Source organism: Triticum aestivum, chromosome 6B (assembly GCF_018294505.1).
Source record: "Triticum aestivum cultivar Chinese Spring chromosome 6B, IWGSC CS RefSeq v2.1, whole genome shotgun sequence".
NCBI lineage: Eukaryota > Viridiplantae > Streptophyta > Magnoliopsida > Poales > Poaceae > Triticum > Triticum aestivum.
In genome coordinates, this window is record NC_057810.1 from 648782635 (window position 1) to 648803777 (window position 21143).

Below are 21143 nucleotides of genomic sequence, written 5' to 3' on the forward strand. Positions count from 1 at the left end.
AATATCTTTTAAGGAGAAGTTCGTAATTTTATTTTGTTTCATGGAGGAAAGTATGTTGATGTAGGTAAAGAAATATTCTATAAGATTAGCATGTCCTATTTCGATAATTTTGGATCTTAAAAAAATTTGACTAAAATTTGCATGAACAACGAATGTATTTTTGCACATATTATTATAAATACACTTGAATATAAACTGATTTTCCCATTGCAACGCACGGGGCATTTGTGCTAGTAACATTAAAAGGTTCATCATCTACTTCCTCATGACGTTGACGGTTTAAATGGCTTCTTTTGAGTAGGGTATTTCGATGCCCAGGCTCATCTGCACCTGATTAGAAAAAAATTCGTAAAAAACTCAAAACAAATTCAAAAAATTCCATTTTTTTGTGCGGTAGACAATTTGATGCGTAAGGCCCCTTCAAATTTCAATTCATTTGAACATCTGAGCAGCTCTCAGCAAAAAAGACAAATCGGGCTAAAACAGTACATGAACAGTAAACATTTTTATAGACCCCCAATTTGTCTTTTTTGCTAAGAGCTCCTGAGATGTCCAAATAATCTGACAATTGAAGCGGACCTCACGCATCAAATTGTCTGCCGCACAATTTTTTTTTTTGCAATTTTCCTAGTATTTGTTTTGATTTTTTTGTCAGCGCGGGTGTAGATGAGCTCGAGTGCAGAGATGGATTTTCGCTTTTCTTTTCTCTAGCATTATTAGCAACAAGCAACTAAGAACTGCCTGCGGAGCACAAAATTCACGTGCCGTTTTTCTTCCATCCGTCCGAATTTCTTCTCGTGTCATGTTATAATTCTTCCATTCAGATTTAGTTCAGTTTGAACTAATTTGCTGCTTTTGCGGGCTTATGCGGGATGCCCGCTTGCATCCCTAGGTACCAACCTAGAACACGTAGCGCGAGGGACTAGCGTTAACTCGTTTGTAAACATCAGCTGATCACCACTGCTGCTAAAGCGTGCCACGAACAGCCAGGCAAACAGCACAGCACCCGGCAGTCCGGCACCTCCCCGTGTGCATGTCCGCGAACAGGAGAGGATAAACTTTTGCCTGACCGTGCACAATCCCCTGAATGTTCCCCGGAGGCCGCCGCAGCAGCAGCAACCACGCTGGATCACGTTCACAGGTCCGGCCGCGCCGGCGTCCCATGGCTGAAACCTGAACCGAACTGCTGCGCGCAAGACGCGCCGGAGCCCCGGCGGAGAGGCGGCCCGGATCCCGCCGGGCGGGCGGGGGCTCCATCCGTTTCACTCCACACCCTCGGCGTGTGATTAAAACGGCAAGCTGACTTTGGGAGCTCGGATCGGAAGCACCGGGGCGTGGGCGCGTGGCCCGCCATGCGCTAGGCCAGCGCACGGCTTTCTACTTTATCATCAGCGCGTCTCCTTAAAATTCACCCTTGGTTACCGTCCCGAGGTAGAAGCAGAACGCAGCGCGTCGTCGTGCAGGACAAGCATCGCCTGCGCCTTGGTCCCGAACTCCGGTTCATCATTATCCACCGCGGCCGGCCGGGCTGCCATTCCTCCTCCCCCGGTCCCCCCTATCCAGGGACCGTTCGCAACGTAACGTAACGCGGATTATTTTTAGGGCGCTGATAGGCGCCGGTGCGCCGGCCGAAAGTTTCGGCCGGTCTAGCCCAGGCCGTTGGATGTGAGCCGCGCAGGTCGTTGGATCCAGGAAAAAAAAACGAATCGCCCCCGGCTTCTTCTTCCTCCCGCACGCACGCGTAAACGCAGGAAAAAAACGGATCTCCGCGGGTCAGCCTCCTCGTGCTCGCCCTTGGACGCCGCGTCGCAGCTCACCGGGGCCGCTCGCCGTCGCAGCTCGCCGTCGCAGCTCGCCGTCGCAGCTCGCCGGGGCTGCTCGCCGTCGCAGCTCACCTGGGGCGTTCGCCGTATGCAGCTCCGTCGGGCCGGGCGTGTCTCCCTCCCTCTGGTTGCAGCACCGCCGGGTGAGGGTTCCAGCATTGTCGCAGTCCGCCATCATAGCTCGCCGCGTGCCCGTCGCAGCACCGCGCGCCCATGCAGCTCCGTCGCCGCCGCTCACCATTGTTAGCTAGCCGTTCTCGGTTTGAAGCTTTTTTAGAAGCACGTTGTAGCTTTCCTCCAAGCCGGTTGCAGCTTTTTGTCGCTGCGAGATGCCGACCCCCAACTACCTCATATCCAGTTGAAGCATTTTTCAAGCTGGTTGTAGCTTTCGTGGCTACCAGATGTAGCATTTTTCAGCACTGGTTGCAGCTCTGACGTACATCCGTTGAAGCCCCTGCTTCTTTTGATTCCAACAAAAAATATTGTTGGTTCCAGCTCTCGATTTGCAGGTTGTAGCAAAAACAAAAGCTGGTTCCAGCTCTGGGTTTTGCCGGGACAAAAATCATTTGCTGGAAAAGCATTGCTGGTCGCTGCTTCCGCCGGTTGCCGTGGTAGCAAAAAACAATGCTAGTTGTAGCAAAATCCTGCTACGGTTGCAGCAAAACATCGTTGTCGTCGTCGCGAGGGTCCGAGCTCCGCCTGATGGATGTAGCAAAAAGCTTCGCCGGTGGTAGCAAAAATCAACTATGGTTGCAGCTTCCCCCTTATTGTGCAGTGCCATTGAAGCTTTCTATGTCTATGGTTGAAGCTTTTTTGAATGGCCGTTGAAGCTTTTTTAGGTGATGGTTGCAACACTTCTATACGCGGGGGTGGATCCGGGCATGGCGGGAAGGCAGTTATGGTGGGCGGCGAGGGAGCGCCCCTGGCCGCCGGCGATGGAGCTTGTGGTGGCCCAGTCGCTGCCCGGGAGGAGGAGGAGGGGAGGGGATGCGCGCCCTTGAAGGCTGTAGGTTAGGGATGGATCTGGCCATGGCAGCAGGCAGCCATGGCGGCCGGCGAGGGAGCGCCTGGCCGCCGGCGAGGGAGCGCCTGGCCGCCGGCGATGGAGTTCGTGGAGGCCCAGTCGCAGCTCGGGGGAGGGGAGGTGCGCGCACGTAGGCTGAAGGTAGGGGATGGAGGCATGTAAGGAAGGAGGCGGGGATCGCGCGGGCGCGTTGCCAGCGTGGCGTGCGAACCGGCGGAACGGTTCGGCCGGTGCGCCGACGGAAAACGTTTCCCTTATTTTTACCGGAACAAAACCACGAGTTTGACGGCACTTGAATGCCATCGCCAGCTTATCCGGCGACCGTTTGCACGGGACGAACTTGGGGAAGTTGAAAAACGGAAGTGAAACCGACTGGCTGACTCGCCGGGTACATACACGCGGCCCAAGTGGTGCTGCTGCGGCTCTGCGGCCGGCGAAAGCAGCAGCGGCAGGGAGCCACATGGGCGCGAGCCCCACCGTAACAAACCACAGCACAGGAGGGTCCCCCCCTCCGCACGAGATCCTCCCCCTCCATCCCATCCCTCCCTCAATCCCTCCTTCAGCACCAGCAGCAGCTCAAGCGGCCAGCACGGCAAAACCCCGAACCCCGTTCGACTAAACGGGAGGCACTTGCAGCCCGCGAGTGCCCCTGCGCCAATGCCGCCTCCCGCTCGCCGCCGCCCCTCCGTCTCCGTGGCCGCGGCCCTCCTCGCCGCCGCGCTCCTCCTCGTCCTCGCGGCCGGCGCCGTCGCAGCAGCCGACGACGGTTCGTGCTCGTGCTCCCTCCCTGCCTGCCCGCCTCACCTCCTCCGGGCCTCCCCGTGCCCGTGGCCTCGTGTTGGCGGCGGGTTCTGCTTGCTCGGGGGACGGGGATTCGTCGGCGGCTTGGCTTGCTGCTATTTTATTAGTGCGCGCTTTTCTAGTGGGGCGTGGCCAGGTCTTTGTTTATGGCTTGGTGATTTGGTGTTCCATCTGCTGTTCACGCCGACTGAGGGTGGTCTAATGCTAGATTAATCCCGTCTCCTGTTCTTAGCACCAGCGTCTCCCATTTTTTAGCATTTCCTCTGCACTTCTTCCGTTCACTGCTACATCTGTCGCATCTTTTTCCTGTCGTCGGCGGTGTAGAAGCTCCGCCTATGGCTATGCACAGGCACAAATGCGGCATATTTCATTCAGTATTTGTTTCCCCTTCTCAAGTTGCTGTGCTATTCGTGCAAGCCAGCCTTTTGCATATGGCGAGCTGGAAACTTGTGTTTTGGGGGGCGTTTTTGGTTTGGTTATCTGAACTTTGGGTTAGCAAGCAAGTTTGTGTTGTGCATTTGCAAGCAACGCTCAAGTGCCTCTGCCTGCTGACTCCATTCCTCGTGGCGTCAGATTCTTCTTCTTCCGCTTCTGCTGATGGAGTGTTCTTATGCGTGTTTCCAGGGCGGACGCTGCTGGAGATCAAGAAATCCTTCCGCGATGCCGACAACGCGCTGAACGATTGGTCCGGCGACGGGGCGTCCCCGGGCTACTGCTCCTGGCGCGGCGTGCTCTGCGACAACGTCACCTTCCAAGTTGCAGCTCTGTAAGCACCTCTGTCTCTGTAGCAAAAATTTATGCTCTCTTCTCTTGCTGGCTGTAATGAGCGCTTACTGATGTGTTCATGTGTGCAACGACAGCAACCTCTCAGGGTTCAATCTCGGCGGCGAAATCTCCCCGGCCATCGGGGATTTGAAGAGCGTCGTGTCAATGTATGATGTTACATTCTTTCCTGAAATTTAAGTGCTTTTGTCTGTGTCATGAGTCCGAGTCACACTTTTTCCTGATTGTTTGGTCATATGCAGTGATTTTCAGTCGACTGGACTTTCCGGGCAGATCTCTGATGAGATTGGTGATTGCTCGTCGCTTAAAATGTTGTAAGTGGGCTTCAGTACTACTATGTTTCTTTCTCGTATTTTTTTACGGGTGTCGTATTCCTTCGGATCTGTACAAGTAATGCCTGTTTCAATTTTCATCTTGATCAAGGAACCTGTCCTCCAACAATCTGGAAGGAGACATACCCTTTTCCATATCTAAGCTGAAGCACCTTGAAAACTTGTAAGGGCTATTCTTCTTGCCGGAACTTGGTGAAAGTATGTGTTTCACTCATCATAATCCCTGCTGTTACTTGTATTTGTAGGATATTGAAGAATAATCAGTTGGTGGGCGTGATCCCGTCCACACTCTCTCAGCTTCCAAGTTTGAAGATATTGTAAGTTAGTGCTGCTTAACTGATCTGTGATTTTATTGGGTTAGTTCTAATGTGATATGTGTCCTAGGGACTTAGCTCAGAACAAGCTAAACGGTGAAATTCCAAGGTTAATATACTGGAGTGAGGTTCTTCAATACTTGTAAGTATTCATTCACTCCGTTCCCAGTAATGAAGAAAAACATTATTTTGGTTTACTACTTAAACTGTCTAGAATATTCAAGGACCTAGCAAATGCTAATAAAACTTAATTTATGCAAGATTTAGGGTTTGGACAAAATGCTTGTGCTAAATACGATGATTGCTCAGACATAGTGTGTAGGGCTAGCAGACCACGATTTGTTTTTACATGCTTTGTTGTATGCATCTAAGTTTGTCATATATTCAAGGGGACTGCGAAGCAATAAATTAGAAGGAAGCCTCTCTCCAGATATGTGCCAATTGACTGGCTTGTGGTACTTGTGAGTGTATTGCTTTCCTCCGTTTATCACCAGTGTAGCTGCTTGTGCCATTTATTCTGCTAACAATGCCACTTTTGTTTGGTTCAGTGACGTGAAAAACAATAGCTTGATGGGCACAATACCAGATACCATTGGGAACTGTACGAGCTTTCAGGTCTTGTATGTACATTCGTTCTACTCCCTTCGAATAATGTTGTTCATTTTCTAGCTTTTAGAACGCTCCTGATCTTCCGCTGTTTTAGGGATTTGTCTTACAATCACCTTACTGGAGAAATCCCATTCAACATTGGTTTCCTGCAAGTGGCTACATTGTATGTGGTAGTCATTTCACCAATAGAACTAGATGCTTTTCTTACTAATACAAGTGATGACTTGAAATATTGTTTGCTATTTGTGCTAGGTCTTTGCAAAGGAACAACTTCTCTGGCCCTATTCCAACAGTGATTGGCCTTATGCAGGCGCTTGCAGTGCTGTATGATAAAATTCTTTTCTTGGTTTATGGTGACTGAGGAATTATATCAGCCCTTAAATGCAAAATTATGATTTTTTTGAAATGTTCTTTTATTTTGAAATTGATCCAGGGATCTGAGTCTTAACCAATTGTCTGGCCCAATACCATCTATACTTGGCAACTTGACATACACTGAAAAATTGTAAGCTTGCTACTTTTTTTATCTGTTTAATTAATAGTTGATCAAAGCTTTTACTTTCCACTAACTGATATTCTAGCCCTCTGCGAAATCTCTATGTTTTTTTTATCACAAGTAGTTACTGATACCACAATATCCTGTACTACTAGATACCTGCATGGCAATAAGCTATCTGGGCCAATACCACCAGAGCTTGGTAATTTGTCGGCGCTTAATTATTTGTAAGCATGTAGCCTTTGTACTATCGAAAATCCTTTTATTCTTCATAGTTAATTGATTAGCATTCTATCCATTTGATATGCTACGATCTCTCATTTCAGGGACCTCAATGACAATAAACTGACTGGGCTCATTCCACCGGAGCTTGGAAAACTCACAGCCTTGTATGACTTGTAAGTAAAATTCTGTTCATTTGTATTATATGTTTCTTATCAACAGTGCTAGTTTGGTTAGTGATCCATATCATTTGCTTCTTGCAGGAATCTTGCAAATAATGAATTTGAGGGAATGATACCTGATAATATAAGTTCATGCAAAAGTCTTGTTAGCTTGTAAGTTTCACCTTTTTTCCCTGAAATTATTCAGCTCTCCGATAGCTGGATACTTAACTTGTTTGCTATTGAAACAGCAATGCTTATGGCAATAAATTGAATGGGACCATCCCAAGTTCATTGCACAAGCTTCAGAGCATGACTTATTTGTAAGTGGTTCATAATTTTCCTAGTTTCTATTTTGTTTATGGTAGGTTGTTCTTGTTCTGGACTGCCATAGTTACACTTCTAATAGTTATTCCTAATGACTTTTAGGAATTTGTCATCTAATTATCTTAATGGAGCAATTCCCACTGAGCTAGCAAGAATGATAAACTTAGACGTACTGTAAGTTCTATCATTTAATTACTATATCTCCTTCAGAAAGTTTTTAATGCCATCATGTGTTACATGAATACACTTTTAGGGATTTATCATGTAACAAGATTGCTGGTTCGATTCCTTCAGCAGTCGGCAGCTTAGAGCATCTTTTGAGACTGTAAATCCTATAACCTCTATTTTTTGCTTGTTGTTAAAATGCCTGTATCTTTTTCTGACAACATTACTTATTCATGTAGTAACTTGAGCAAGAATAATCTGGTGGGACACATTCCTGCTGAGTTTGCAAACTTGAGGAGCATCACGGAGATGTAAGCACCTTAACATCTCTATGCGCTCAAATCTGTATCCTTCAAGAGTAATATGGATACCTTTTGCTTTTGTTTCAGTGATTTGTCCTATAACCACATTAATGGTTTCATTCCTCGAGAGCTTGGAATGCTGCAAAATCTGATACTGTTGTAAGTACATGCAAGCTATGGGTTTTGCCTTGCACCAATCAACATTGATAAACTAATATTGATTTCCCTGCCCAATTATTTGAGATTGATTTGTGTGATTGTTTTGTTGTTACAGAAAACTAGAAAGTAACAATATGACTGGGGATGTTTCTTCACTCACTAACTGCTTCAGTCTCAATGTCTTGTAAGTTAATTACCTGAAAAGCTATTCGAACTGTTTGCACATGTGTGGATTTCACTCATAGTGAGCTTTGCTGCAGAAATATATCATACAACAACCTGGCTGGCGTTGTACCTACAGACAACAATTTTTCACGGTTTTCACCTGACAGGTAGTATCATCTGGTATTAACCATACCTTCAAAAAGATTTGTTCTGGCTAAATCGTTATTTATAATCTGAACTTTCCTTTAGCTTCCTGGGTAATCCTGGACTATGTGGCTCCTGGCGTGGTTCTCCATGCCCTTCCTCCAGTCATGCAAAGAGATGTAAGTACAATGTTGTCTTTATTAAGTTGCTCTGGAATATGACCTCATTATACCACTAACAAACCTTCCAATACTCTTTCGTGCATTTTCACCGCAGTCTCTGTCTCAAGGGCTGTCATTCTTGGTATTGCTGTTGGCGGGCTTGCAATCCTGTTGTTGATCCTAGCAGCTGTTTGTTGGCCACACAGTCCAGCCGTTTCCACAGATTTCTCTGTAAGCAAACAAGGTAATACATTTGCTTAAATCCCTGTATGTTGCTTTAACACATCAATTTCGAAGCTAGTACTTGACAAGTGATGTCTCATCATGCTGGATCTGCGAATGGTTGATGCCTGTCTCAAACAGGTGCCAGTCTGCTCAACTTGACAGATGCACTGTTTGTTTGTTTGATGGCTAATATGGTTTCAATGAGATAATGATGATAATTTATTGTTACAGAGATTCATGATGTGTTATCGAGCAATGTTCCTCCCAAGCTTGTGATCCTCCACATGAATATGGCCCTCCATGTATACGACGATATAATGAGGATGACAGAAAATTTGAGCGAGAAATACATAATTGGGTACGGGGCATCTAGTACAGTTTATAAATGTGTCCTGAAGAACTGCAAGCCAGTGGCAATCAAAAAGCTATATGCTCACTACCCGCAGAGCGTGAAGGAATTTGAGACTGAGCTCGAGACAATTGGAAGTATCAAACACCGGAATCTTGTCAGCCTTCAGGCTTACTCGCTATCACCTGCTGGGAATCTTCTCTTCTACGAGTATATGGAAAGTGGCAGCCTCTGGGACGTTTTACACGGTAAGTGGACATACCAGGCAAATTGCATGTGGGGGCACAGTTTCACTTCATGTTGCTCAGTATTTAGAACCTTTTCCTTTCTACCCTCCATATGTTTATCTGTCAGCAAACATGTGCTGGCCACTTTCTTATTAAGATGGACTGATTACTATTTTTATTCTCTTGGATTGGGATGTCTGCAAGGCATACATATGATTTGAGAATTTTCCACAAGCACATGCTAATCTGGAGGTCTTTGCTTATTTCAGCAGCTTCGTCCAAGAAGACAAAACTGGACTGGGAGGCTAGACTCCAGATTGCTCTCGGCACTGCCCAAGGGCTGGCTTATCTTCACCATGACTGCAGCCCACGGATAATTCACAGGGATGTAAAATCGAAGAATATCCTCCTGGACAAGGACTATGTGGCGCACCTTGCTGACTTTGGCATTGCCAAGAGCGTGTGCATCTCCAAGACCCACACGTCAACCTATGTGATGGGCACAATTGGCTACATTGACCCTGAGTATGCGCGCACCTCCCGCCTCAACGAGAAATCTGATGTGTACAGCTACGGCATCGTCTTGCTCGAGTTGCTGACTGGGAAGAAGCCAGTTGACAACGAGTGCAACCTCCATCACCTGGTAACTAATTTTCACTTGCTTGTTCCTTCCCTTCACCCCCTTCTGATTCTGAGGCTCAATAAGTTCAGAGTCATGGGCATTAGGTTCGTGTTCCTTGAAGGGGACAGGCAACATGAAAGCTATCATGTGACGGGGGTTAGATCTATCTGCACTGTGGTGGGTGCGATTCATTGTATGGCTGGTTGAAAGCTCTATTATCACTGGCAGCTTGTGCAGTGTCCTGCAAAGCCTGCCATGTTTGTCCCCTGCCTTCAATCATATGGCTGAAAATTCAGCAGGAAGCACACCACTGTCAAAAACTGTAGCTATCCAGTAACTACTAGTACCTTCTGCTTTGATCACTAATATACTGGTAATTTGGCTCGAGCATTTTACTTTCCCCTGCTCTGTCAAAATTAGTTTGTTTGGAGTAAGATGCCCATGTTGTGCAGGGAACAATGCATGCAGCTGTGCATAGTTAGTTTTAACTGTTCAACTTCCCTGTCTTTCACCAATGCCGTTATGCTCATTGGTTGCTCCCCTTGCAGATCTTATCCAAAGCCACAGACAACACAGTGATGGAGATGGTCGACCCAGACATCACCGCCACATGCAAGGATCTCGGCGAGGTCAAGAGGATGTTCCAGCTGGCGCTCCTCTGCAGCAAGCGGCAGCCATCCGATCGGCCGACGATGCACGACGTCGTGCACGTCCTCAGCTGCCTGGTCTGCCCAGAAGCGCCCCCGAAGCCGGCGCAGCCGCCGGCGTCGCCCCAGTCGTCGACAGCCCCGAGCTACGTGAACGAGTACGTCAGCCTGAGAAGCGGCAGCGCCCTCTCCTGCGCCAACTCGTCGAGCGCGTCCGACGCGGAGCTCTTCCTCAAGTTCGGCGAGGCGATATCGCAGAACACAGAGTAGACTGACCTGAGCTGCCAGGGTAGTAGCATTTTCGCTAACTGTTTTCGTCAAAAATAGCAGAGGGGGACACTGGGCTTGGGGATGTGTTCGGTTCACTGTAAATATGCTGCTGCTCATTCTGCTTTCATCAGTTAGTTATCTCTTCTTTTCGCCTTCCCTTTTGCGACCACCGTTGGGCTGGGATCATAATACGAACTGTGCTAAAACAGAAAGGAAGCAGAATGAGATCCAAATCGAGATCCTGCTGGGTAGAAGATCTGAATGTGCTTCTGCACTCTGCCCAGATCGACGGCGTTGCCCACACGCCAGCTCATGCCACTGTGATTGATTCACTGATTACTGCTAGATAAGTGGCCACGGAATGGCCGTTAGACGGCAGTGCCAAGGAATTCCCACTCTTTGCAGCAAAATCTACGTGCTCCTTTCTGTCATTCTGTGCGAGCGATAACTGATACATGGGGCCAAAGCTTATCTCTCTGCCAGCCCCCCACGCGAGTCGACTGTCTAGTTCCTCGTGACCTGCCGGCGCAGAAGATAGTAATGCGCCGCGGATCAGATGCCATTGCTACTGGTGTGGGGAGCACGTACTGGGCCTGCTGCGGCCCGCGGTGCCAGAGAACGTGCGTTGCGTAGCTCTAACGGGAGTCCGATACAGTCGGCGGGATATAAAACTGCGGCGACCCTCAGCGCCAAGGTTCAGGAATCAGGAGCCTTTCCTCACCAGCAGCGTTCCAGACAAAAAAAACCTTGTTCAACACAACAAGAAAACCACGATGGATGGTTGTTTCGATTTCCATTCAAACCAACACCTTGGAAGCAACAAAAGACTTTGTTCCTAATTTTGCCAGATCATCCAACGCCCCCAGCGTCTGGTACAGAAGATCGTTACCCGTCCGCCTCCAAACTGAGTGATCAGAAAACCCAACCAACCAAACTTCGCAACTCAATCAACCAACCACACAGTTCAAGAACCTTCCGTTACCACTGGTCACATGAAGAAGGCCCCTAGATTTTCACGGATGAAGCTAGACGCCCGACTGCCCCTCCGTCGAGGGTTCCCTCTTCTTGTCCGGGCAGAAGACGAAGATGGCACCAGGAATGAGGACGTACGACAGTCTCTTGTGGAACTGCTCCCTGCGCTCGAAGCTGCAGGTTAAGAAAGACCACACAGCCTGAATATCATAGCATTACATGCGTGCATACGGGTCGTGCATGAAGAAAAAACGAGTTGCTGGCTTTACCGTCTCTCATGTTCTAGCAGAATACCAATATCCTTCTCCATCACGCACAAGTTCTCAGAAAACTTCTCCAGGGCCGCCTCCATGCGCATGTGGGCCACGCAGCACGCCTGGATACAAATGAAACTTACACATAAGAGAGCATGCAATGTATCTTATTTGAGTGCCAAAAAATCGCTATATGTCTGCATTCTCAACATTAGCACAGCGCCTCATTACTGAACCATGCGGATGTCAGACACACTGAGAATACTTGCGGTGCCACATTAGCCTTGCTAGCTGCTACAGGTAAGAGTACAGAGTACAACATCAGGCAACAGACAACTATGAGTGGTACCAATGGAAGGCTCAATCCTTATGAAGAAGCTAGTTCTATTACACCAAGCTAAGTCAGTACAAGGTATCCTTAAAAAAAAGTCAGTACAAGGTACCAAGGGAAGGATCAGATTATATACTTATTTGTTATACCTATTGGTCAAACCGTCAAAGCATCCAGTGTGAAGAGCACAAGACCAGTGGACGTATAGTATACTAAGAGAACAAAAGAGCTTAAAATTAGAAGTTTACTAATCACACCAAGCTGTCAAGCAAATAATAATGCCATTTCTGTCAAACCAACATGTCATAACTCTGTCAGTATTTGCAAAAGGGATATTACCAGCGAGCATGTCAAAACTGATGTCATTGCAAACTAAAGCGGTTCAAGGATACTACCTTTTCCCCTTAACAACATGGAAAACAACTCCCACCCACCAATACAAGCTCTCTAGAGGAATTTCAAGATGTCTTTGCTGAACCAACATGATTGCCTACTGCCTGACAATTTGATCATGCAATTCCTCTAAAACAGGGTGCAGAACCACCTATGTTGAGACCTTATAGTCTCACATCAACAAAAAGGAGAAATGGAAAAACAAGTTAAACAGCTGTTGGCTTCCTCAATTGTAAGACCTAGTGACATATGCGGCACCTGCACTACTGGTTAGAAAGAAGGACTGCAAGTGGAGATTGTCTACTGATTTTAAGAAACTCAATGACCAAACTGTGAAAAATAAATTTCCTATACCCATCATAGAAGATCTTCTGGATGAACTGCATGGAGCTACTTATTTCTCCAAGCTGGACTTGAGATCAGGGTACCAAATTAGGATGAGGGAGGAAGATGTGCACAAAACTACACCAAGCTAAGTTGGTACCAAGGTACCAAGGGAAGAATCAAACTATATATCTGTTATACCTATTGGTCAAACAGTCAAAGCATCCAGTGTGTGGAGCACAAGAGCAGTGGAAGTACAGTAGTATAATAAGAGAACAAAAGAGCTCAGATTGACAGTTTACTAATCACACCAAGCTGTCAAGCAAATAATAGTGCCATTTCTGTTGAACCAACATGCCAAGCATCCACGCTTACTGTGCTCCTTCCTGCAAGAGCTTAAGAATTTTATTTTTTTTGCTACAAACAGGCCAACACAATGGTGATTCACTGATTCTAACCGTGCAGGTTGTTGTATCGTATCTTGTTGGGAAAATTCCCTGCATTTTTCAACCTTGCAGCAACATGTATCACATGGGTATCCAAACTACTAATTTGACCCAAGAGATCCACCATGCGCATCCGTGTTCACCATAGCACTGAAACCCAGGGAATGCTATGCTACAATCAAACAGAGGAACATTCCGAAGCTCAAACAACTTAAAATTACGTGCTGGATGTCTACAATTTGGATCATACCTACATGGCTCCATGAAACTGAACACGATTGAGTGCACGTGTGATTTTAAGCGAAGGGGGGATGTTTTCTTCCACAGCGGAAGCTAGGGTTGGGTGGTGAGCGTGGATTCACCCAATCCACCGGCGGATCCCTTCCCCTAGGGGATTCTAAACCCAAATGCCAAACAAACCCTAAGGGGCGATTCGCGGAGCGGTGGAAGCTACCTTGGGTTCGACGACCCCCCCAGCCCCAGCACTGAGGAAGCGGGGGCACTCGACGGAGGACTGGGCGGGGCGCCGGGGGAAGGTCCACGCCCGCGGGTTCGATCGGCGGAGGATGGCGGCGGAGGAGCGGAGCAGGGGAGAAGCCATCGGAGTCGCCGGAGGATCGAAGTCGGCGTCGCGGCGTAGGAGCGACCAACGGGGAAATGACCGACTCCTGAATGCTTCCAGAACCTGGGCCACACCCAAAAGCTGGAGGTCCGCGCACCCTCGCATATAATGGGCCGGGCTGTTTAGTCCTCTTTTCCTTTTACGATTTTTGTTAGCAACTAGTAGTTGACTAGCGCTCCTTTGGTAGCCTCACAACGATCAGCGTCACTTGACGCGTTCTCAGCCTTTCACCACGTGTCGTGTTCTAGACGCTCCCTCCGAATTTTGTTTCAATTTTGTATTTTTTCGCACGCGTTTTCGGCTTTTTAAACGATTTTTTCAGTTTTTTTTCGACATTATGGTTTTCCACCGGTCTTCCTTAGCTTTTGGATAAAGAAAAATTATTTTTTTTGCGCGAAAAACGTGTTTCTTTTTTTTTTCTCTTGAGAGTCACGGTTTTGCTTCCGCGAGAGGCATGTTTTTGCTTTTGTGAGAGTCACGGCCGTGCCTCTCGGTAACGGAAAAAAACGCGTTTTTTTTTCTTTCGCGAGAGTCACGGTTTGCTTCCATGAGAGGCACGGTTGTGCTTTCGCGAGAATCAAGGCCGTGCCTCTCGAAAACGGAAAAAAATATGTTTTCTGTTTTTTTTCCTTCCGCGAGAGTCAGAGTTTGCTTCCACGAGAAGCACGGATATGCTTTCGCGAGAGTCACGGCCGTGCCTCTCAGAAACAAAAAAAATATGTTTCTTTTTTTTCCTTCGTGAGAGTCACGGTTTTACTTCCGCAAGAGGCACGGTTGTGATTTCGTGAGAGGTACGGGCGTGCCTCTTTCAGAAAGGAAAAAAAACCGTGCTCCCTGTTCGGTTTTTTCATCTATTTTTTTATGAAAAAAAGTTTGTCAAAACCTATAAACATAGGATCTAGTTTTGAAGATCTCGACGCGAGGAATCCAACGGTGAAAGCGGTTCGAGATTTGGACGCACGGTTTAAGAGAAAAAATATTTTGAATAAACGGATCTCCGAAAAAGGGGAAGTTGGAGTGATCTTTGCAATGAGTACTCCTCAATTAGTGTTTTCGGTTATGTTTCCTTTTTCCTTTCCTTTTCCATAATTTTTTTGTTGGGGGAATTCCGCACAACTACCTCCTCTCATTTTCCAGGACCCCCCACATGAAAATTCACCTAGCTAACTCACACATAGTTGCCATGACAAAAGAACTTGGAGGTTTAGGCGTCCAAAATATCCAAGATTTGAACATATGTATGTTAGGGAGAATTTGAAAAACTATTGTTGATATCAGGTACAATCCCTCCGCCAACTCTATTTGGCGCTTAAAGCGTGAGTTACAGACTTATCTGGTAACTCGTGCCCATGCCCAAATCCCTCACTAGCATAATGGGTTGGCCCATCTTACGCACTTAGTGGGAAACTCGTCCCGGGTTTGGGAAGCTTTTGATGTTTTTTTATTTTTGTTTCTAGTTTTCCTAGACCAGGTCTTTCGTCCATTTTTATGTTTTCCATTTTTATTCATTTTCCTTATTTAAATGGGCAAAAAATTATCAAATTCATTTTTCCCAGATTTTGTTAATATTTTCTAATTTTAGAACATTTCTCAAATTTGTCAACTTTTCCCAAAATTTGGTGAATTCTTTTAAAATTTTAAACCTTTTCAAATCCACATTTTTTCCAAAAAAAATCCAGACTTGTAACTTTTTTGAACTTTTTTTTTACTTTTTTCTAAAGTCAATGGTCAACTAGTAAAGGGTCAACCTGTGAACCGAGCTACGAGCAAGCGAGCATATGGATGGAAAGGATAGAAAGGTCCTAGTCAGTGCTTCATGTGCCAGGAAGTGAAACCAACGCTCACACATGCGCTCTTTTGGGCCAGCCCATTAAGAAACCATCACATGAAAGCACCGACTAGGACCTCTCTATCTCTCCCCTAACATCCTTTGTGTTTAAGGCTTCAAGCAGCTAGGTCCTCTACCTTCTAGAAAGTGGTAGCATGGGCCAACAAGGTTGTGAAATTTGGGTATAAATGGTCTGTAGGTGATGGAACTAGAATTAGATTTTGGGAGGATGAATGGTTTGCCCCCCCTCTCCATTCCATATTGAGGTTTGTACCACACCTATAGAGAACAAGGAAATCCATTAGGCAAATATGCCACACAGAGGCCTCGTTGCTTTCCTTTAGTACATCATTTTACAGCTGATATGATGAACCTTTTGTTCGAACATGAACATGTCACGTGTATCCTCGATGCCGGGGGTGATACACTGTAGCTCACGTCGAAGCAAATCCGATCGACAGCGCGATACGCAGAACAACTAGCGGATGCTTTTGTAGACCCGATACCCCACATGTCCGAGAGGGACCCTGTCGGGGATATACCCCGCGGTATGACCCGGCCGGAAGTATGACCCGGCCGGACTTGGCGCTTCACCGATGACCCGCTGGAAGACTGGCGACTCACGGGTCTGGCGGCTCACGGATCAGATGACTCACGAGCCTGGCGACTCACGGATGGCCCTAACGGCGGGTCAGATAGAAGACTAGGGCCAAGGCCTAGAAGGCCGCCTCATGTTATGTTGGGCCGGCTTAAGAGGAAAGGGATGATGAATATTTCCTTTACAAGGAAGCAAGACCTGGACTTGTATTCAAGTTGTAAGAAAAGATAGACTAGTCCTAGTCCTACTAGGACTCCACATGTAACCCGCCCCTCTAACTTATATAAGGAGGGGCAGGGCTCCCCAAGAGGGGGGGGGGGGGGCAAGAAACAATCTTTAGGGCTAGACACAAAGAGCCGGCTTACCGGCGACTCCCTCATGATCATAATGAGACCTAGCCACAAACAGCATGTAGGGTTATTACCGGATGATGTTTCTGTTGGGGAACGTAGTAATTTCAAAAAATTTCCGACGCACACGCAAGATCATGGTGATGGCATAGCAACGAGAGGGGAGAGTGTATGTCCACGTACCCTCGTAGACCGTAAGCGGAAGCGTTATCACAACGCGGTTGATGTAGTCGTACGTCTTCACGATCCGACCGATCCAAGCACCGAACGTACGGGGCCTCCGAGTTCAGCACACGTTCAGCTCAATGACGATCTCCGGCCTCCGATCCAGCCGAGCTCCGGAGATGAGTTCCGTCAGCACGACGGCGTGGTGACGATGATGATGTTCTACCGGCGCAGGGCTTCGCCTAAACTCCGCGACGATATGACCGAGGTGGAATATGGTGGAGGGGGGCACCGCACACGGCTAAGGAACGATCCGTAGATCAACTTGTTGTTGTGTCTAGAGGTGCCCCCCTGCCCCTGTATATAAAGGAGCAAGGGGAGGGGGTTGGCCGGCCAAGAAGGGCGCGCCAGGAGGAGTCCTCCTCCCACCGGGAGTAGGACTCCCCCCCTTCCTTGTTGGAGTAGGAGAGAAGGAAAGAGGGGGAGAGGAGGAAGGAAAAAGGGGCCGCACCCCTTGTCCAATTTGGACCAGAGGGGGGCTGCGCGCCTCCTTCCTTTCGGCCTCTCTCCTCTATTCCCGTATGGCCCAATAAGGCCCATATACTCCCCGGCGAATTCCCGTAACTCTCCGGTACTCTGAAAAATACCCGAATGACTCGGAACCTTTCCGAACCCCGAATATAGTCGTCCAATATATCGATCTTTACGTCTCGACCATTTCGAGACTCCTCGTCATGTCCCCGATCTCATCCGGGACTCCGAACTCCTTCGGTACATCAAAACTCATAAACTCATAATAAAACTGTCATCGTAACGTTAAGCGTGCGGACCCTACGGGTTCGAGAACTATGTAGACATGACCTAGAACCATTCTTGGTCAATAACCAATAGCGGGACCTGGATGCCCATATTGGTCCCTACATATTCTACGAAGATCTTTATTGGTCAAACCGCATAACAACATACGTTGTTCCCTTTGTCATCAGTATGTTACTTGCCCGAGATTTGATCGTCGGTATCCAATACCTAGTTCAATCTCGTTACCAGCAAGTCTCTTTACTCGTTCTGTAATACATCATCTCATAACTAACTCATTAGTTATAATGCTTGCAAGACTTTAGGTGATGAGTATTACCAAGAGGGCCCAGAGATACCTCTCCGACAATCGGAGTGACAAAACCTAATCTTGAATTATGCCAACCCAACATGTACCTTCGGAAACACCTGTAGAGCACCTTTATAATCACCCAGTTATGTTGTGACGTTTGGTAGCACACAAAGTGTTCTTCCGGTAAACGGGAGTTGCACAATCTCATAGTTGCAGGAACTTTGTATAAGTCATGAAGAAAGCAATAGCAGTATACTAAACGATCAAGTGCTAGGCTAACGGAATGGGTCATGTCAATCACATCATTCTTCTAATGATGTGATCCCACTAATCAAATGACAACACATGTCTATGGTTAGGAAACATAACCATCTTTGATTAATGAGCTAGTCAAGTAGAGGCATACTAGTGACTATAATTTTGTCTATGTATTCACACATGTATCATGTTTCCGGTTAATACAATTCTAGCATGAATAATAAACATTTATCATGATATGAGGAAATAAATAATAACTTTATTATTGCCTCTAGGGCATATTTCCTTCAGTCTCCCACTTGCACTAGAGTCAATAATCTAGTTCACATCGCCATGTGATTTAATACCAATATTCATATATGTATATAATTAACACCCATAGTTCACATCTTCATGTGACCAACACCCAAAGGGTTTACTAGAGTCAATAATCTAGCTCACATTGCTATGTGATTAACACCCAAAGAGTACAAAGGTATGATCATGTTTTGCTCGTGAGAGAAGCTTAGTTAACGGTTCTGTCACATTCAGAGCCGCATGTATTTTGCAAATATTCTATGTCTACAATGCTCTGCACGGAGCTACTCTAGCTAATTGCTCCCACTTTCAATACGTATCCAGATTGAGACTTAGAGTCTTCTGGATCGGTGTAAAAGCTTGCATCATTATAACTTCTTACGACGGGCTCTTTTATCACCTCCATAATCGAGAAACATCTCCTTAGTCCTCACTAAGGATATTCTTGACCGCTTTCCAGTGATCTACTATTAGATCAAAATTGTATTCCTTTGCCAAACTCAGAGCAAGGTATACAATATGTCTGGTTCACAGCATAGCATACTTTATAGAACCTATGACTGAGGCATAGGGAATGACTTTTCATTCTCTTTCTATTTTCTGTCATGGTCGGGTCTTGAGTCTTACTCAATTTCACACCTTGCAACACAGGCAAGAACTCCTTCTTTGTCTGTTCCATTTTGAACTATTTTCAAAAATTTATCAAGGTATGTATTCATTGAAAAATCTTATCAAGCGTCTTGATCTATCTATATAGATCTTGATGCTCAATGTGTAAGTAGCTTTGCCGAGGTCTTTCTTTGAAAGAACTTCTTTCAAACACTCCTTTATGCTTTGCAGAATAATTCTACATTATTTCCGATCAACAATATGTCATTCACATATACTTATCAGAAATGCTGTAGTGCTCCCACTAACTTTCTTGTAAATACAGGCTTCACCGTAAGTCTGTACAAAACTATATGCTTTGATCAACTTATCAAAGCGTATATTCCAACTCTGAGATGCTTGCACCGGTCCATAGATGGATCGCTGGAGCTTGCACATTTTGTTAGCACCTTTAGGATTGACAAAACCTTCTGGTTGCATCATATACAACTTTTCTTTAAGAAAACCGTTAAGGAATGTAGTTTTGACATCCATTTGCCAGATTTCATAAAATGTGGCAATTGCTAACATGATTCGGACAGACTTAAGCATCGCTACAGTTGAGAAAATCTCATTGTAGTCAACACCTTGAACTTGTCAAAAACCTTTTTGCGACAAGTCGAGCTTTGTAGATAGTAACACTACTATCAACGTCCGTCTTCCTCTTGAAGATCCATTTATTTCTTATGGTTTGCCGATCATCGGGCAAGTCCACCAAAGTCCACACTTTGTTCTCATACATGGATCTTATCTCAGATTTCATGGCCTCCAGCCATTTTGCGGAATCTGGGCTCATCATCGCTTCCTCATAGTTCGTAGGTTTATCATGGTCTAGTAACATGATTTTCAGAACAGGATTACCGTACCACTCTGGTGCGGACCGTACTCTGGAAGACCTACGAGGTTCTGTAGTAACTTGATCTGAAGTTTCATGATCATCATCATTAGCTTCCTCACTAATTTGTGTAGGAATCACCGGAACTCATTTCAGTGATGAACTATTTTCCAATTAGAGGAGAAGGTACAGTTACCTCATCAAGTTATACTTTCCTCCCACTCACTTCTTTCGAGAGAAACTCCTTCTCTAGAAAGGATCCATTCTTAGCAACGAATGTTTTGCCTTCGGATCTGTGATAGAAGGTGTACCCAACAGTTTCCTTTGGGTATTCTATGAAGACGCACTTCTCCGATTTGGGTTCGAGCTTATCAGGTTGAAAACCTTTTTCATATAAGCATCGCAACTCCAAACTTTAAGAAATGATAGCTTAGGTTTACTGCTAAACCATAGTTTATACGGTGTCGTCTCAACGGATTTAGATGGTGCCCTTTTAACGTGAATGTAGCTGTCTCTAATGCATAACCCAAAAACAATAGTGGTACATTAGGAAGAGACATCATAGATCGCACCATATCCAATAAAGTGCGGTTACGACATTCGGACACACCATAACATTGTGGTGTTCCAGGTGGCGTGAACTGTGAAACTATTCCACATTGTTTTATATGAAGGCCAAACTCGTAACTCAAATATTCTCCTCCATGATCAGATCGCAGAAACTTTATTTTCTTGTTACGATGATTTTCCACTTCACTCTGAAATTCTTTGAACCTTTCAACTATTTCAGACTTATGTTTCATCAAATAGATATACCCATATCTGCTTAAATCATCTGTGAAGGTCAGAAAATAACGATACTCGCCACGAGCCTTAATACTCATTGGTCTGCATACATCAGTATGTATTATTTCCAACAAGTTTGTTGCTCATTCCATTGTTCCGAAGAACGGAGTTTTAGTCATCTTGCCCAAAAGGCACGGTTCGCAAGCATCAAATGATTCATAACCAAGTGATTCCAAAAATCCATCTTTATAGAGTTTCTTCATGCGCTTTATACCGATATGACCCAAACGGCAGTGCCACAAATAAGTTGCACTATCATTATTAACTTTGCATCTTTTGGCATCAATATTACGAATATGTGTATCACTACGATCGAGATCCAATAAACTATTTTCATTGGGTGTATGACCATTGAAGGTTTTATTCATGTAAACAGAACAACAATTATTCTCTGACTTTAAATGAATAACCGTATTGCAATAAACATGATCAAATCATATTCATGCTCAACGCAAACGCTAAATAACATTTATTTAGGTTTAACACTTATCCCGAAAGTTTAGGGAGTGAACGATGATGATCATATCAATCTTGGAACTA

General features: G+C 45.8%; 2 protein-coding genes across 3 annotated transcripts; one reads left to right on the forward strand and one right to left on the reverse strand.

Annotated features, from left to right (window-relative positions):
- The first annotated feature begins 3355 nt into the window (after nucleotides 1–3355).
- Nucleotides 3356–10477, forward strand: LOC123138480 (LRR receptor-like serine/threonine-protein kinase ER2). 2 transcript variants are annotated; one of them, XM_044558459.1, is made up of 27 exons: nucleotides 3356–3613; nucleotides 4273–4414; nucleotides 4509–4580; nucleotides 4674–4745; nucleotides 4855–4926; nucleotides 5009–5080; nucleotides 5148–5219; nucleotides 5467–5538; nucleotides 5626–5697; nucleotides 5781–5849; nucleotides 5939–6010; nucleotides 6120–6191; nucleotides 6338–6409; nucleotides 6509–6580; nucleotides 6668–6739; nucleotides 6817–6888; nucleotides 6995–7066; nucleotides 7146–7217; nucleotides 7297–7368; nucleotides 7447–7518; nucleotides 7634–7702; nucleotides 7779–7850; nucleotides 7933–8006; nucleotides 8104–8232; nucleotides 8445–8810; nucleotides 9059–9432; nucleotides 9960–10477. In XM_044558459.1, exons 1-27 carry the CDS (start codon nucleotides 3505–3507, stop codon nucleotides 10326–10328), a joined length of 2997 nt encoding a protein of 998 aa, XP_044414394.1. In that variant the 5' UTR covers nucleotides 3356–3504; the 3' UTR covers nucleotides 10329–10477. The 2 variants fall into 2 exon arrangements, with proteins under 2 accessions (XP_044414394.1, XP_044414395.1); XM_044558460.1 differs by having other exon boundaries at nucleotides 9062–9432.
- Nucleotides 10478–11085: 608 nt separating this feature from the next.
- LOC123138482 (uncharacterized) lies at nucleotides 11086–13732 on the reverse strand. The gene is made up of 3 exons (XM_044558461.1): nucleotides 13503–13732; nucleotides 11570–11676; nucleotides 11086–11474 (listed from the first exon to the last, which is right to left on the reverse strand). The coding sequence occupies exons 1-3, from the start codon at nucleotides 13647–13649 to the stop codon at nucleotides 11354–11356; spliced, it is 375 nt and encodes a 124-aa protein (XP_044414396.1). The 5' UTR covers nucleotides 13650–13732; the 3' UTR covers nucleotides 11086–11353.
- Between the last annotated feature and the right edge of the window lie 7411 nt (nucleotides 13733–21143).